This window comes from Cebidichthys violaceus, unplaced genomic scaffold (assembly GCF_023349555.1).
Source record: "Cebidichthys violaceus isolate CVI_PGR_0920_01 unplaced genomic scaffold, fCebVio1.0.p SCAF_215, whole genome shotgun sequence".
Taxonomy (NCBI): Eukaryota; Metazoa; Chordata; class Actinopteri; order Perciformes; family Stichaeidae; genus Cebidichthys; species Cebidichthys violaceus.
The window spans coordinates 80,014-98,348 of NW_027176390.1; the positions used below are offsets into that span (position 1 = coordinate 80,014).

Sequence of the window (18,335 nt, forward strand, 5' to 3'; positions counted from 1 at the left end):
TCATCAACACATCTCTTGTTTCAGGATTAAACTCTCTGTGCGTCAGAGAGTTCTTCGGCTCGGTGAGGGAATTTCCCGTCCTTACGGCTGGAACAAAAGTCGACTTGAGGAGAAAGACAAGTCCGTTTCTTCACTTCTGCTGGAAAATGGTTCCCTTCCTCGTCCAGGAAGCGAAACCAAAACAAAGAAATAAACAGTCCAGTCTTCGTCCGGCGAATATCAAACTGTTTAACCTTGGGTTTCCTGTTAAGGACAGAACGCTGCATGTGCTCCCTTCACCACCGAGGTCGGGGATGAGCAAAGAGCAGAGAGAGCAAGGCTGATTTATAGAAACAGGGCAGAACTGCAGGGGTCCTGGGGTGTTCGTGGCTCTCGGCCGATTAGATCGCCGTGTTGCATTTGGGTGACGAGTTCACACCTTAGTGTGAGTTTCTTAGCAGTGAGGGTTTGGTACTATCGAACTCGAATCAGGATGAACCCTTGTTCTGCAGAGGGAAGGCCCGATGTTCTCTTTGTCTGACAGCACATGATGACGGCAAGGAAGCACCTCGGCCCAACACCGTGAACACGTGTGCAGTAGATCACTTCAGACTTCAGAGCTGAGAGAAGAACAGCTGACCTCTGTCAAACTGCAGTAACTCAATCTGCATGAAGAAGAAATGATGAAGAGAAACAATCTGTTCATAATCCAGTCAGATGTGTTCCTCTTTTAAATGTGGGACTCAACTTCACCAGGGTTTCCTGCAGCGTGGTAGCAGACGTGTGAAAGCAGCTTAAGTCAGGAGAATTCATGACTTGTTTCAAATATAATATCAACGTTCAGGACAAACTGATCACAAAGCAAATGTTCAAATGAACCTGGAGCACAACAGGCTGATGAAAGATGTGAAATGGATGATGCTGTATAGAACTTTGACACATCTGTTACTAAATGTATTGATCAGTATTGATCCAGATTCTACAGAGCGGATCAGAAAATAAAGACAAAATTAAAAAAAGTCAGAATCAGAAATGTTTTCATTTTTAAAATCAAATAAATAGTTATTTTCCTAAAACTTAAAAAAAGGTTTGTTTCTTTACGTGAGATTAAATTACATTTTCCTTTTTTTATGATAAACATTGAGTCACTCAAGTATAGTTTCTATATATATATATAGTATATTCAAGTAACTTTTGTGTCTCTTTGTAGTCTTCTTGTGTCTCTTTGTATTACATTACATTACATTACAGTCATTTAGCAGACGCTTTTATCCAAAGCGACTTACAATAAGTGCATTCAACATTGGTAATCAAAAGAACTACTAGTCACCAGAAGTCATGAGTACATTTCCTTTTCCAAACAGGCATCTAAGAGCATGAAGCAGAGCATAACTCAGAGCCAAAGTACAGTGCAGAAACAAAGAAAAACAGTTAGTGCTATAAGTAGTACGAATACAATAAGTGCAACAAGCTAGTATGAAAACAATAAGCGCTGAGTGGAAGGCTCAGGGTAGCACTTCCTGAAGAGGTGGGTTTTCAGCCTGTGCCGAAAGATGGGCAGCGACTCCGCTGTCCTGACGTCAGTGGGAAGTTCATTCCACCACTGTGGGGCCAGGACAGAAAACAGCCGTGACCGGGTCGATCGGCCGCCAGGACCTCTGAGCGACGGGGCGACCGATCGCCCCGAGGCAGCAGAGAGAAGTGGTTGGGCGGGGGTGTAAGGCTTGACCGTGGCCTGGAGATATGAAGGAGCTGTTCCTTTCACTGCCCTGTATTCTAGCACCAGAGTCTTAAACTGGATGAGCTCTTACAGGGAGCCAGTGTAGAGAACGGAGAAAGGAAGTTGTGTGGGAGAACTTCGGGCGATTGAACACCAGGCGAGCTGCAGCTTTCTGGACAAGCTCCAGAGGTCTGATGGCCGACGCCGGGGCTCCGGCGAGTAGAGAGTTGCAGTAGTCCAGGGGGAAGATGACAAGAGCCTGGATGAGAACCTGCGCCATCTCGTCAGTTAGGAAGGGACGAATCCTCCTGATGTTGTAGAGCAGGAATCTGCAGGAGCGTGTGACGGATGAAATGTTTGCAGAGAATGACAGTTGGTCATCCAGGGTCACACCCAGGTTCCTCGCAGTCCGAGTTGGCGTCACCACGGTATCATCAATGGTGATGGACAGGTCCCGGTGCGGGCAACCCTTCCCCGGGAGGAACAGCAGCTCAGTTTTGTCCAGGTTGAGCTTGAGGTGGTGTGTCGTCATCCACTTCGAGATGTCAGCCAAACACGCAGTGATGCGTGTCTCCACTTGGGTGTCACCGGGGGGAAATGACAAGACCAGCTGGGTGTCATCGGCATAACAATGGTAGGAGAAGTCATGCGAGCGAATAACAGAACCCAGAGATGTTGTGTAGAGCGAGAAGAGAAGGGGGCCCAGGACTGACCCTTGCGGAACCCCCGTAGTCAGTATGCGTGGTATCCCCCACGGCCCCCCTCCAGGTCACCTGGTAGGATCGACCCGTCAGGTAGGATGCAAACAGGGAGAGTGCAGAGCCGGAGACGCCCATCCCCTCGAGGGATGAGAGGAGTCTTTTTATGACTCTTTGTAGTCTTTTGTGTCTCTTTGTAGTCTTTTGTGTCTCTTTGTAGTCTTTATGTGTCTCTTTGTAGTCTTTTTGTCATATTTTTGTGCCTCTTTGTAGTCTTTATGTGTCTCTTTGTAGTCTTTTGTGTCTCTTTGTAGTCTTTTGTGTCTCTTTGTAGTCTTTATGTGTCTCTTTGTAGTCTTTTTGACATATTTTTGTGTCTCTTTGTCGTATTTTTATGTATCTTTGTCGTCTTTTTGTGTCTCTTTGTAGTCTTTTTCTGTCTCTTTGTAGTCTTTTTCTGTCTCTTTGTAGTCTCTTTGTAGTATTTTCGTGTCTCTTTTTAGTCTTTTTGTCGTATTTTTATGTATCTTTGTAGTCTTTTTCTGTCTCTTTGTAGTCTTTTTGCGTCTCTTTGTAGTCTTTTTCTGTCTCTTTCTGTCTCTTTGTAGTCTTTTTGTGTCTCTTTGTAGTCTTTATGTGTCTCTTTGTCATCTTTTTGTGTCTCTTTGTAGTCTTTTTGTGTCTCTTTGAGTGACATCTCGTAGGTGAAGGTCAGGGGGCCCCTGACACTTTGGGCCCCTGGGCCTGTGCCCGGTAGGCCTGTTCAGTAATCCATCCAACAGCAGGATGAAGACAGACAAGTTGTACATTTCATGATTGTAGAGGATGACATGCAGACAACGAGGCAGCTGATGTGAAGTGGAACATATTACCAGAAGATGTATCACTTTATGGATCTATACGTAGATAAATCAAATAGAGTTATTGATGAAACATGAAGGTGCTGCACTAGCAGCAGACAGTGAACCCACCTCAGAGTCTCCAGTCTACAATGTGGACTCTCCAGAAAACCACTCAGCAGCTTCACTCCTGAATCCTTCAGGTAGTTTCTACTCAGATCCAGTTTTCTCAGATGGGAGGGGTTTGACTTCAGAGCTGAGACCAGAGAAGAACAGCCTTCCTCTGTGATCTGACAGCCTGACAGACTGTAAACACACAAAACAACACACAGAGTTTCTTATATCGATACACAATGAATCATTATTTTCATCATCAACATGAGTGGCTTTCATTTTGGTTTCATCTTCTTTAGTAAACAGACATTTAGTGAACATCCTGTCACTGTTGTGACATTTTAAAACCATGATTACAGTGAAATAAGTTATTCCAGTGTAGTAGATTGATCTAACAAACTAAAAGCACGACTTAAACCGTCCTGGTTCCCTGAAAGCAGGAGGACCAAAGGATGTTCATGTTGGTCTGACGAGCCGTCCAACACTTTGATCCCGAGCAGGATAGTGACCGGTTCACCGTTCACTTTACACCATGATTTACAAATGCATATGAGCAGAGACACTAGTAGACATTGTTATCCCACAGTCACATGTTGGTAACACCACTGTTGGGAACGAAGAGGAGCGTGTTTGAGTCATCAGCATTTAAGAAAACTAAATTATTGACATCAATAGAATTATTCATGTCAGCAAGATCATTAACGATCATTAATAATAACTGGGCACCACCATGAGAACCAGTGAGGAGAGGCTCTGACTCTACATGAGTCACATTTACAAACAGATGAACCAATAGAGAAGCTTCCATCACCATTCAACTGACAGCCTGACCATTGAATACTGGTTGTTCTTCATATTTCATATCAGCATTATTTACACACACACACACACACACACACACACACACACACACACACACACACACACACACACACACAGGTAAAGTACATGTTTGATTCCACCGGGAGCGTTTCAGAAGAGGAGTGATAATCTGTGTAACAACCAGGATGTATAAAGAGAAGAACAAACACATTAAAGGTTACTTTAACTGTCCAACGATGAACTGATGCTGATTTGTTCATGTTTCACTGTTTGTTGAGACGTTTTTAAGCTTAGATATAGAATCTTACATGTTTGTGGTCAAAGCAAAATATAAGAAGAAGAGAAGTGTAGAAGAAGAAGAGAAGTGTAGAAGAAGAAGAGAAGTGTAGAAGAAGAGCAACGACAGAACAGCATGAACCGACCCGTGGGCTCTCTCTCGCCCCCTTCAGTGAGTCAGAGGTACTGTTTGCCTCTCTGTGCTTCTTCACTGAGGTTTAATGTCAGATCAACACTAAACATGTTCTACACAGACGTGAAATACATGATTCTATGTAAAGAAAGGAGATCTAATAAAAGAGTCTACAGATATTACAGTGGTGACAAACAATGAGACAGAAAAAGACTCAACAGTTAGTGAGGATTCACAGTGTGAGGAGACGTCACTTCTCACCTCACTGTCTCCTCTGTTTGAACAGGACATGACATCATTCAGAGGTTCTGATTATACAAATGACTGGAATGATTGGAATCATACAGAAATTACACTTATAGCACAGATCAGTAGAGAAATATTCATATTTAATTTATTTTAACATTATTTGTTTTTTACTTTTCATGATGACAGGTGAGACTCTGCCTCACCTGTCTCCTCTGACCTCATGTCCCTGCTGAGAACAGGGACCAATAACCAAACCATAAACTCAGTCTCATAATTAGTATTCACTCACAATGTCAACAGTTGAAGTACTATTACACATTCAGAGTGAAAGTGAAGGTTTAAGTTTGAGCAACAGACCAAATATCAGCTATCATCACAGTACATGAACAAAGTAATCACAGACAGCTGCTCCTTAAAGTACAACAGAGTTCATTAAGTTCTAATAATAATGATCGAGTCAACTAATATCAAAACTATACATTCATGAGCACGCCATCTAGAATCAACAGGCTATGGTAAAAGGGTGTGTGTGTGTGTGTGTGTGTGTGTGTGTGTGTGTGTGTGTGTGTGTGTGTGTGTGTGTGTGTATGTAGAGTGTGTGTGTTTGTGTGTGTGTGTGTGTGTGTGTGTGTGTGTGTGTGTGTGTGGAGCGAGAGAACAGCTCAGATAACGTATGACGTAATGTGAAACGTGGTGACATCTCTCTCCAGACCACAAGGTGGCGGTAGACAATAGAGCTCTCGTTAGCTCCACGTGTCTACAGCCGTTAGCGCACCCGGAGCTACATTAGCGTAAAGCTATATGTGTGTGTGTGTGTGTGTGTGTGTGTGTGTGTGTGTGTGTGTGTGTGTTAGTAAAAGAAGAGAGAAAGCAAACAAAACTAAATAAATCCTTCAAAAACAAAGATGGAGATCCTCCGCGCCGCGTTGGAGTACAGAAGATTGTTCTCTCAGCCAGAGGAGCAGCCGCGGTTCTGACCTCTGAACTGTTGAGCAACAACTTCCGGCCGGTCCACAATAACTTCTACACAACATCAACGATCTCTGCGATTATTATGCAAACACCACGTCATAGAAATGACAGTAACTTAAGCAACAGGAAACAAGATAATGAAACACAATAGACTGAATCTGCCCAGGCTCTATTCGCCTGACTGTGAGTCTCAATCGTGGCGATTGATGCGGTTCTTCAGAGTTGTCGGTGGAACTCGGGGAACGCGGCTCCGTGCGGCGCTGGGATTAAACTCTCTGTGCGTCAGAGAGTTCTTCGGCTCGGTGAGGGAATTTCCCGTCCTTACGGCTGGAACAAAAGTCGACTTGAGGAGAAAGACAAGTCCGTTTCTTCACTTCTGCTGGAAAATGGTTCCCTTCCTCGTCCAGGAAGCGAAACCAAAACAAAGAAATAAACAGTCCAGTCTTCGTCCGGCGAATATCAAACTGTTTAACCTTGGGTTTCCTGTTAAGGACAGAACGCTGCATGCGCTCCCTTCACCACCGAGGTCGGGGATGAGCAAAGAGCAGAGAGAGCAAGGCTGATTTATAGAAACAGGGCAGAACTGCAGGGGTCCTGGGGTGTTCGTGGCTCTCGGCCGATTAGATCGCCGTGTTGCATTTGGGTGACGAGTTCACACCTTAGTGTGAGTTTCTTAGCAGTGAGGGTTTGGTACTATCGAACTCGAATCAGGATGAACCCTTGTTCTGCAGAGGGAAGGCCCGATGTTCTCTTTGTCTGACAGCACATGATGACGGCAAGGAAGCACCTCGGCCCAACACCGTGAACACGTGTGCAGTAGATCACTTCAGACTTCAGAGCTGAGAGAAGAACAGCTGACCTCTGTCAAACTGCAGTAACTCAATCTGCATGAAGAAGAAATGATGAAGAGAAACAATCTGTTCATAATCCAGTCAGATGTGTTCCTCTTTTAAATGTGGGACTCAACTTCACCAGGGTTTCCTGCAGCGTGGTAGCAGACGTGTGAAAGCAGCTTAAGTCAGGAGAATTCATGACTTGTTTCAAACATAATATCAACGTTCAGGACAAACTGATCACAAAGCAAATGTTCAAATGAACCTGGAGCACAACAGGCTGATGAAAGATGTGAAATGGATGATGCTGTATAGAACTTTGACACATCTGTTACTAAATGTATTGATCAGTATTGATCCAGATTCTACAGAGAAGATCAGAAAATAAAGACAAAATTAAAAAAGTCAGTATCAGAAATGTTTTCATTTTTAAAATCACATAAATAGTTATTTTCCTAAAACTTAAAAAAAGGTTTGTTTCTTTACGTGAGATTAAATTACATTTTCCTCTTTTTATGATGAACATTAAGTCAATCAAGTATAGTTTATATATATACAGTTGTGGTCAAAAGTTTACATACACTTGTAAAGAACATAATGTCATGGCTCTCTTGAGTTTCCAGTTATTTCTACAACTCTGATTTTTCTCTGATAGAGTGATTGGAACAGATACTTCTTTGTCACAAAAACATTCATGAAGTTTGGTTCTTTCATGACTTTATTATGGGTTAACAGAAAAAGTGATCAAATCTGCTGGGTCAAAAATATACATACAGCAACATGAATTAGCGATTTTGGTGACTTAGAAAGTTCTGTCAATGAAATGAGCTTCATAGCATGGCCTCTTAACTTCTTGTGAGTGATTATGAGTGACTACAAAAAAGATCTGAAAAAGCAAATCATTGACTTGAACAAGTCAGGAAAGTCACTTGGAGCCATTTCAAAGCAGCTGCAGGTCCCAAGAGCAACAGTGCAAACAATTGTTTGTAAGTATAAAGTGCATGGCACTGTTTTGTCACTGCCACGATCAGGAAGAAAACGCAAGCTATCACCTGCTGCTGAGAGAAAATTGGTCAGGAGGGTGAAGAGTCAACCGAGAACCACCAAAAAGCAGATCTGCCAAGAATTAGAAGCTGCTGGAACACAGGTGTCAGTGTCCACAGTCAAGCGTGTTTTGCATCTCCATGGACTGAGAGGCTGCCGTGCAAGAAGGAAGCCCTCGCTCCAAAAGCGGCACCTTAAGGCTCCACTGAAGTTTGCTGCTGATCACGTGGACAAAGATAAGACCTTCTGGAGGAAAGTTCTGTGGTCAGACGAAACAAAAATCGAGCTGTTTGGCCACAATGCCCAGCAACATGTTTGGAGGAGAAAAGGTGAGGCCTTTAACCCCAAGAACACCATGCCTACCGTCAAGCACGGTGGTGGTAGTATTATGCTGTGGGGCTGTTTTGCTGCCAATGGAACTGGTGCTTTACAGAGAGTAAATGGGATAATGAAGAAGGAGGATTACCTTCAAATTCTTCAAGATAACCTAAAATCATCAGTCTGAAGGTTGGGTCTGGGGCACAGTTGGGTGTTCCAACAGGGCAATGACCCCAAACACACATCAAAAGTGGTAATGGAATGGCTAAATCAGGCTAGAATTAGGGTTTTAGAATGGCCTTCCCAAAGTCCTGACTTAAATCCCATTGAGAACATGTGGACAATGCTGAAGAAACAAGTCCATGTCAGAAAGCCATCAAATTTAACTGAACTGCACCAATTCTGTCAAGAGGAGTGGTCAAAGATTCAACGAGAAGCTTGCCAGAAGCTTGTGGATGGCTACCAAAAGCGCCTAATTGAAGTGAAAATGGCCAAGGGACATGTGACCAAATATTAGCACTGCTGTATGTATATTTTTTTTCTATCAGAGAAAAATCAGAGTTGTAGAAATAACGGGGAAACTCAAGAGAGCCATGACATTATGTTCTTTACAAGTGTATGTAAACTTTTGACCACAACTGTATATATATATATATATATATATATATATATATATATATATATATATACATATACATATATATATATATATTATATTCAAGTAACTTTTGTTTCTCTTTGTAGTTTTTTGTGTATCTCTGTAGTCTTTATGAGTCTCTTTTTAGTCTTTTTGTGTTTCTATCGTCTTTTTATGTCTCTTTGTCGTCTTTTTGTTTCTCTTTGTGTCTCTTTGTAGTCTTGTTATGTCTCTTTATAGTCTTTATGTGTCTCTGTGTCGTCTTTTTGTGTCTCTTTGTAGTTTTTTTGTGTGTCTTTGAGTGACATCTCGTAGGTGAAGGTCAGTATCAGAAATGTTTTCATTTTTAAAATCACATAAATAGTTATTTTCCTAAAACTTAAAAAAAGGTTTGTTTCTTTACGTGAGATTAAATTACATTTTCCTTATTTTATGATGAACATTGAGTCAATCAAGTATAATTTATATATATATATATATATATATATATTATATTCAAGTAGCTTTTGTGTCTCTTTGTAGTCTTTTTGTGTCTCTTTAGTCTTTTCGTGTCTCTTTGTAGTATTTTTGTGTCTCTTTGTAGTCTTTTTGTGTCTCTTTGTAGTCTTTTTGTGTCTCTTTAGTCTTTTCGTGTCTCTTTGTAGTATTTTTGTGTCTCTTTGTAGCCTTTTCGTGTCTCTTTGTAGTATTTTTGTGTCTCTTTGTAGTCTTTGTGTCTCTTTGTAGTCTTTTTGTGTCTTTTTGTAGTCTTTTTGTAGTCTTTTTGTGTCTCTTTGAGTGACATCTCGTAGGTGAAGGTCAGGGGGCCCCTGACACTTTGGGCCCCTGGGCCTGTGCCCGGTAGGCCTGTTCAGTAATCCATCCAACAGCAGGATGAAGACAGACAAGTTGTACATTTCATGATTGTAGAGGATGACATGCAGACAACGAGGCAGCTGATGTGAAGTGGAACATATTACCAGAAGATGTATCACTTTATGGATCTATACGTAGATAAATCAAATAGAGTTATTGATGAAACATGAAGGTGCTGCACTAGCAGCAGACAGTGAACCCACCTCAGAGTCTCCAGTCTACAATGTGGACTCTCCAGAAAACCACTCAGCAGCTTCACTCCTGAAACCTTCAGGTTGTTCCAGCTCAGATCCAGTTTTCTCAGATGGGAGGGGTTTGACTTCAGAGCTGAGTCCAGAGAAGAACAGCCTTCCTCTGTGATCTGACAGTCTGACAGACTGTAAACACACAAAACAACACACAGAGTTTATTATATCGATACACAATGAATCATTATTTTCATCATCAACATGAGTGGCTTTCATTTTGGTTTCATTTTCTTTTGTAAACAGACATTTAGTGAACATCCTGTCACTGTTGTGACATTTTAAAACCATGATTCCAGTGAAATAAGTTATTCCAGTGTAGTAGATTGATCTAACAAACTAAAAGCACGACTTAAACCGTCCTGGTTCCCTGAAAGCAGGTGGACCAAAGGACAGGAAGCTCAGTGAGACAGTCGATATGAAAGAAATTAACTAAGAAATAAAATTAAAATAAAATAAAATAAGTAAAGCTCTAAAACCTGACTGAAACTTCTCCAAGACGTTATTAAGACACATGAAAGATAACAGCTGGGTTGAAACCACTTTCTCTAAAACGTTTGATGAAAACAGAAGTTTAGAAATGAGTCTAAAACTACTAAGAACAGAGGGATCAAGATTAGGTTTCTTTAAAAGAGGTTGGACCACAGCATGTTTCAGAGTTGATGGAACAGTTCCTGTTGATAATGATCTATTAATAATCAATAAAACACTGGGACCAACTGTATTCATAACCTCTTTAACTAATGTAGTTGGTATAAAATCAGACTGCACATGGTTGATGTCATACAAGATATGATTTCAGATAAAAAGGACAGAGAAACAGGTTTAAAGTTGATAAAAGAACTAATATCCCTCCTGACATGTAAAACACGGTGTGGGGGGGTAATGTGTTGCCTGATGTCCTCCACTCTGTTTGTAAAAAGTTTAAAAACTGCTCACACATCTCTTGTGAGACATCAGTGAAATGACAGGGGGGGGGACACACCACCGAGTTGATTATCTTAAATAGAATTAGAGTGACTTTTTATGTCTCTTTGTAGTCATTTTGTGTTTCTTTGTAGTCTTTTTGTGTCTCTGTAGTGTTTTTGAGTCTCTTTGTAGTCTTTTTGTAGTCTTGTTATGTCTCTTTCTAGTCTTTATGTGTTTCTTTGTAGTCTTTTTGTGTCTCTGTAGTATTTTTGAGTCTCTTTGTCGTCTTTTTGTGTCTCTTTGTAGTCTTCTTGTGTCTCTTTGTGTCACTTTGCAGTCTTGTTATGTCTCTTTGTAGTCTTTATGTGTCTTTTTGTAGTCTTTTTGAGTCTCTTTGTAGTTTTTTTGTGTCTCTTTGTAGTCTTTTGTGTCTTTTTGTTGTGTTTTTGTGTGTCTTTGAGTGACATCTCGTAGGTGAAGGTCAGGGGGCCCCTGACACTTTGGGCCCCTGGGCCTGTGCCCGGTAGGCCTGTTCAGTAATCCATCCAACAGCAGGATGAAGACAGACAAGTTGTACATTTCATGATTGTAGAGGATGACATGCAGACAACGAGGCAGCTGATGTGAAGTGGAACATATTACCAGAAGATGTATCACTTTATGGATCTATACGTAGATAAATCAAATAGAGTTATTGATGAAACATGAAGGTGCTGCACTAGCAGCAGACAGTGAACCCACCTCAGAGTCTCCAGTCTACAATGTGGACTCTCCAGAAAACCACTCAGCAGCTTCACTCCTGAATCCTTCAGGTAGTTTCTACTCAGATCCAGTTCTCTCAGATGGGAGGGGTTTGACTTCAGAGCTGAGTCCAGAGAAGAACAGCCTTCCTCTGTGATCTGACAGTCTGACAGACTGTAAACACACAAAACAACACACAGAGTTTATTATATCGATACACAATGAATCATTATTTTCATCATCAACATGAGTGGCTTTCATTTTGGTTTCATCTTCTTTAGTAAACAGACATTTAGTGAACATCCTGTCACTGTTGTGACATTTTAAAACCATGATTCCAGTGAAATAAGTTATTCCAGTGTAGTAGATTGATCTAACAAACTAAAAGCACGACTTAAACCGTCCTGGTTCCCTGAAAGCAGGAGGACCAAAGGACAGGAAGCTCAGTGAGACAGTCAATATGACAAAAATTAACCAAGAAATACAAATAATAATAATAAAAAATAGAAAAATAAAATAAAACAAAATTAAATTGAATGAAATAAAAAAAAAAATTAAAAAAATTAAATAAAATAAGCTCTAAAACCTGACTGAAACTTCTCCAAGACGTTATTAAGACACATGAAAGATAAAAGCTGGGTTGAAACCACTTTCTCTAAAACTTTTGATGAAAACAGAAGTTTAGAAATAGGTCTAAAATTACTAAGAACAGAGGGATGGAGCGCCATTTGTATCATATTTGATACGTGAGTTTCAGAGACCTCTATGTAATTAACATGAGCAATACTTTCCTGAAAAAACTGTTGTATACAATCCTATACATGTCTGCTACCATCTGGTGGAGTTTCCATGCACTGCAGGCAGTAGCAGGCATTTAAATTCCATTTCCAAAATGGCAGCCGTCACGAAGTGACTTTTTCGTTTTTGGCAGGGAAATCGTTGCTAATTTTGAAACAGTTACGGTAAGAATAACTTTTATAGTGTTACTAATATTTCAATATGACTATTTACTGTATTGAAGCAAACTATAATTACTTCATATTTCGTTCCTTATTTTATAGTAAAATCGTGTTGAAAACATAGGTATCAAATATGATACAGCAGGTTTATAAGGTAATAATTCACCTGTACATTTTGTATTGTATTTCATTTTGCACTCTGGATTATGCCATATCACAATGTAAAATACACTGTTTTGGTCATTTAATTAAAGTAATTAAAGGTCGTAAGCTAAATTGAGTGAAAATTTATGTTTTTTATGTATAAAAAAAGAAAATCCTTGGCTATCATAACCTTTTTTTATATTGTTAATTCATTAATTCATTAATTTATAAAAAGAAATTCAGAGTAAACAATCAGATGCAAGCAATGCACAGGCAATCACTTCTCCCATGTCTACTGTGGGAAATATAAAGTCCATCTTTGCCTGAAAAAGGACAGAAAATGTGCTTTTCCTGCCACGAGGCGAAACAAACAGGTTGTAAAAGGTTGCTGTTTGGAAAAAATAAGAACCAAACCAACTGAAATGTTCCAAATGTTCCAAAAGCAATGAAAATTATTAGTTATTGTTTCTAAAATAAACATTGTTGTGATCAATAAATTGACAAATATTCCTGATGTGTCAAATGTGATACAAAAAAAATCTCATATATGTAAATACAAAAAAAAAAAATATATATATTTTTTTGACTAAAGGTCCAATAAACACTTCAATATCAAAAAATCTGAATTTTCTGAATATTATATGATGTGTCAGGCTTTACAGGGTTAAAAGAGGTTGGACCACATCATGTTTAACAGTTGATGGAACAGTTCCTCTTGATAATGATCTATTAATAATCAATAAAACACTGGGACCAACTGTATTCATAACCTCTTTAACTAATGTAGCTGGTATAAAATCAGACTGCACGTGGTTGATGTCATACAGGATATAATTTCAGATAAAAAGGACAGAGAAACAGGTTTAAAGTTGATAAAAGAACTAATATCCCTCCTGACATGTAAAACACGGTGTGGGGGGGTAATGTGTTGCCTGATGTCCTCCACTCTGTTTGTAAAAAGTTTAAAAACTACTCACACATCTCTTGTGAGGCATCAGTGAAATGACAGGGGGGGGGACACACCACCGAGTTGATTATCTTAAATAGAATTAGAGTGACTTTTTATGTCTCTTTGTAGTCTTTTTGTATCTTTTTGTAGTCTTTTTGTGTCTCTGTAGTCTTTTTGAGTCTCTTTGTAGTCTTCTTGTGTCTCTTTGTGTCTCTTTGTAGTCTTGTTATGTCTCTTTGTAGTCTTTATGTGTCTCTTTGTAGTGTTTTTGAGTCTCTTTGTAGTATTTTTGTGTCTCTTTGTAGTCTTTGTGTCTCTTTGTAGTCTTTTTGTGTCTCTTTGTAGTCTTTATGTGTCTCTTTGTAGTCTTTGTGTCTCTTTGTAGTCTTTTTGTGTCTCTTTGTAGTCTTTGTGTCTCTTTGTAGTCTTTTTGTGTCTCTTTGTAGTCTTTATGTGTCTCTTTGTAGTCTTTGTGTCTCTTTGTAGTCTTTTTGTGTCTCTTTGAGTGACATCTCGTAGGTGAAGGTCAGGGGGCCCCTGACACTTTGGGCCCCTGGGCCTGTGCCCGGTAGGCCTGTTCAGTAATCCATCCAACAGCAGGATGAAGACAGACAAGTTGTACATTTCATGATTGTAGAGGATGACATGCAGACAACGAGGCAGCTGATGTGAAGTGGAACATATTACCAGAAGATGTATCACTTTATGGATCTATACGTAGATAAATCAAATAGAGTTATTGATGAAACATGAAGGTGCTGCACTAGCAGCAGACAGTGAACCCACCTCAGAGTCTCCAGTCTACAATGTGGACTCTCCAGAAAACCACTCAGCAGCTTCACTCCTGAACCCTCCAGGCTGTTTTCACTCAGATCCAGTTCTCTCAGATGGGAGGGGTTTGACTTCAGAGCTGAGTCCAGAGAAGAACAGCCTTCCTCTGTGATCTGACAGTCTGACAGACTGTAAACACACAAAACAACACACAGAGTTTATTATATCGATACACAATGAATCATTATTTTCATCATCAACATGAGTGGCTTTCATTTTGTTTCATCTTCTTTAGTAAACAGACATTTAGTGAACATCCTGTCACTGTTGTGACATTTTAAAACCATGATTACAGTGAAATAAGTTATTCCAGTGTAGTAGATTGATCTAACAAACTAAAAGCACGACTTAAACCGTCCTGGTTCCCTGAAAGCAGGAGGACCAAAGGATGTTCATGTTGGTCTGACGAGCCGTCCAACACTTTGATCCCGAGCAGGATAGTGACCGGTTCACCGTTCACTTTACACCATGATTTACAAATGCATATGAGCAGAGACACTAGTAGACATTGTTATCCCTCAGTAACATGTTGATAACACCACCATGAAGACATGGTAGATCAGACACTTGGACCACTTCGTCATCTTTGTAGTAAATCACCTGATCCTGACCTGAGAGTTTCAAGTGTACAGTCTGGACTCTCCAGTCCAGCAGAAAGCAGCTTCACTCCTTTGTCCTTCAGGTTGTTGTCACTCAGGTCCAGCTCTTTCAGACTAGAGGACTTGGAGCTGAGGACTGAGGACAGAGCTTCACAGCTTCTCTGTGAGAGGTTACAGCCACTCAGCCTATAGGGGAGGAACAGGGATTAATACAAAACAAAATGTTTAATCAAAGTAAAATATCAAACATATTTAGTAATGGTAATGGATCTGTAGTGTATCCACCTACAGAGCTTTGTTGGAGGCTTTGACCACTGGCAGCAGCCTCAGAAGAGCCTCCTCTAAAGCAGAGTATTTCTTCAGGTCAAACACGTCCAGATCTTTTTTTGATGACAGTAAGATGAAGACCAGAGCTGACCACTGAGCAGGAGACAGTTTATCTGTGGAGAGACGTCCTGAACTCAGAGACTGTTGGATCTCCTCCACTAGAGAGCTATCATTCAGTTCATTCAGACAGTGGAACAGATTGATGCTTTTCTCTGGAGACACATTCTCACTGATCTTCTTCTTGATGTACTGGACTGTTCTCTGATTGGTCTGTGAGCTACTTCCTCTCTGTGTCAGCAGACATCGTAGGAGAGTCTGATTGGTCTGTGAGCTACTTCTTGTCTCTGTCAGCAGACCCTGTAGGCGTTTCTGGTTGGTCTCCAGTGAAAGACCCAGAAGGAAGCGGAGGAACAAGTCCAGGTGTCCATTTGGACTCCGTAAGGCCTTGTCCACAGCACTCTGGTAGAGATGTTTAGGTTTTTTTCTGAAGACGTTAAACCAACGGGAGGACAGCAGATTGACACCAGAGTTGATGAAGGTCAGATGGACATGAAGAGCAGCCAGAAACTCCTGAATACTCAGGTGGACGAAGCAGAACAACTTGTCCTGGTACAGTCCACTCTCCTCTCTAAAGATCTCTGTGAACACTCCTGAGTACACTGAGGCTGCTCTGATATCGATGCCACACTCTGTCAGGTCGGATTCATAGAAGATCAGGTATCCTTTCTTCAGCTGATCAAAAGCCAGTTTTCCCAGAGACTCAGTCATCTTCCTGCTCTCTGGACTCCAGTGTGGATCCGTCGCAGCTCCTCCATCATACTTGACCATCTTCAGTTTGGACTGAACCACCAGGAAGCGGATGTACATCTCAGTAAGGGTCTTGGGCAGCTCTTCTCCTCCCTCTCTGGTCTTCAACACCTTCTCCAGAACAGTAGCAGTGATCCAGCAGAAGACTGGGATGTGGCACATGATGTGGAGGCTTCGTGAGGTCTTGATGTGGGAGATGATCCTGCTGGCCTGCTCCTCATCTCTGAATCTCTTCATGAAGTACTCCTCCTTCTGTGGGTCAGTGAATCCTCTGACTTCTGTCACCATGTCGACACACTCAGGAGGGATCTGATTGGCTGCTGCAGGTCGTGTGGTTATCCAGAGGCGAGCAGAGGGAAGCAGTTTCCCCCTGAAGAGGTTTGTCAGCAGCACATCCACTGAGGTGGACTCTGTAACATCAGTCAGGACCTCAGTGTTGAGGAAGTCCAGAGGAAGTCGACACTCATCCAGACCGTCAAAGATGAACAGAACCAGGAACTCTTCAAACCTGCAGATTCCTGCGTCTTTTGTTTCACTGAAGAATCGATGAACAAGTTCCACCAAGCTGTACTTCTTCTCTTTCAGCACATTCAGCTCTCTGAAAGTGAATGGAAATGTGAACTGTATGTCCTGGTGGTCTTTGTCTTCAGCCCAGTCCAGAGTGAACTTCTGTGTTAAGACTGTTTTCCCAATGCCAGCCACTCCCTTTGTCATCACTGTTCTGATTGGTTCCTCTCTTCCAGGTGAGGCTTTGAAGAGGTCTTCTTGTCTGATGGTTGTTTCTGGTCTGTCTGGTTTCCTGGATGCTGTTTCAATCTGTCTGAACTCATGTTCATCACTGCCCTCTGCAGTCGCTCCCTCTGTGATGTAGAGCTCTGTGTAGATCTGGTTCAGAAGGGTTTTGTTTCCTGCTTTAGCGATTCCCTCAAACACACACTGGAACTTCTTTTGAAACTTGGATTTGAGTTTCCTCTGGCACTCAGTAAGAATCTCTGCATGAATAAAACAAAGATAAAAATCAATGAGGGGTTGTTTCAGTGAATGTGAGTCATTTCTAACAAGTGTACACATTTCTATATGAATGAAATCTATTCATCTCATTTGATAACTAAAGGCTCTGAACAGGTAACAATTGTAAAATGTCTTAGTGTCATTTAACATCAACTGACATGTTGTGCTTCATGTGTCCATGAACTCTGTGCTCTCCAAATAACCAGAAGGTTTATTACTTTATTACAGAGAGAATTAATGACGTCCAAGCAGTATCTTACAGTCACACCAGTGTGCTGATTTTAAACATTAGAGGCAACAAAAACAGGACTGTCTGCCTTTGTATTGTTGCTTTTTCTTCTCTGAGACATTTTATTTTCTTGTTTGGTAGCTTGGTCTTTAAGCCAAGGTGCAACACAAGACATGAGTCTCTGTTGATAAAATTGAGACATTGCTTGCTTTGCTAATGTTTGTTGAAGTCTTTTTAAAATGCCACTTTGATCTTCATACCATGACTTACCTTCAGGTTCTGAGATGGTTTTTGGTAATTTCTCCACTAGATCATTCCTATTTATCTCCTTTAAAACATTCCGGATCACTTCAATAGTGTTATGCTATAGTTCTTGACCATCTGATCCACTGTGTCCATCCGGTCTGCATTCTCCAGTCGGGAGAATGGGATTGCTGGGGAGCCTCCTAGGACCACCTCCTTCAGGTACCACTTGAATTCTTTAAACTGGTCGGCTCCTAATTCCTCCAAAGTTCTCTTGAAGACCACGATAGGGGTCTCCATCTGTCCTCTCTGTCAAGATACAAAAGATATCGTTTTTATGATACTACAATTCTTACATTTTAAAATCCTGATGAAAGAATATGAATCATGCTGTACATATTTACTGACAATCAACCACTTGAAGGAGAGGATGAAGGAGAATGCTTGATTGCGTAATGCACATGTGAGGATCAATTACAGGCCTGTGGATGTTTTCTGAGGTATAACAGGAGAATCATAAGATGGCTAACATGTTGTGACTTATTTACCGTCTATTACATACATTGTACAGGGTAATATAGGATCTTCACTGTTACTACACCATCAGACCCAGGCCAGATTCATCTAGGACAGGTTTTGTCCTCTGGGACAGTTGAGACATGAACTGAGCAAACAGGTCTCCACTAGTGAAACAGAGTGTGTGTCAGGGTTGTTAAGATGGTTGGGTAACACTTTATAAAAACTACACACTGTGAAGCATTAGTTCAGTATGAGTAAACACTTAATTCATCAATTATAAAGCATTGTTCCTACATTAACACTCATTAGCATGCAATCATAACAGCAGTTATA

General features: G+C 40.9%; 1 protein-coding gene across 1 annotated transcript in view; it reads right to left on the reverse strand.

Annotated features, from left to right (window-relative positions):
* The window catches only part of LOC137877537 (NLR family CARD domain-containing protein 3-like), a gene marked incomplete at its 5' end in the record, with an annotated part of 29,436 nt that extends 11,644 nt beyond the window's left edge, over window positions 1-17,792 (reverse strand). Inside the window, 8 exons of the mRNA XM_068717500.1 lie at window positions 3,369-3,542; window positions 9,693-9,866; window positions 11,385-11,558; window positions 14,223-14,396; window positions 14,879-15,052; window positions 15,156-16,992; window positions 17,511-17,604; window positions 17,697-17,792. Coding sequence (XP_068573601.1) covers window positions 3,369-3,542; window positions 9,693-9,866; window positions 11,385-11,558; window positions 14,223-14,396; window positions 14,879-15,052; window positions 15,156-16,992; window positions 17,511-17,604; window positions 17,697-17,792 — 2,897 coding nt within the window. The remainder of the gene's footprint in view (window positions 1-3,368; window positions 3,543-9,692; window positions 9,867-11,384; window positions 11,559-14,222; window positions 14,397-14,878; window positions 15,053-15,155; window positions 16,993-17,510; window positions 17,605-17,696) is intronic.
* Window positions 17,793-18,335: the final 543 nt, after the last annotated feature.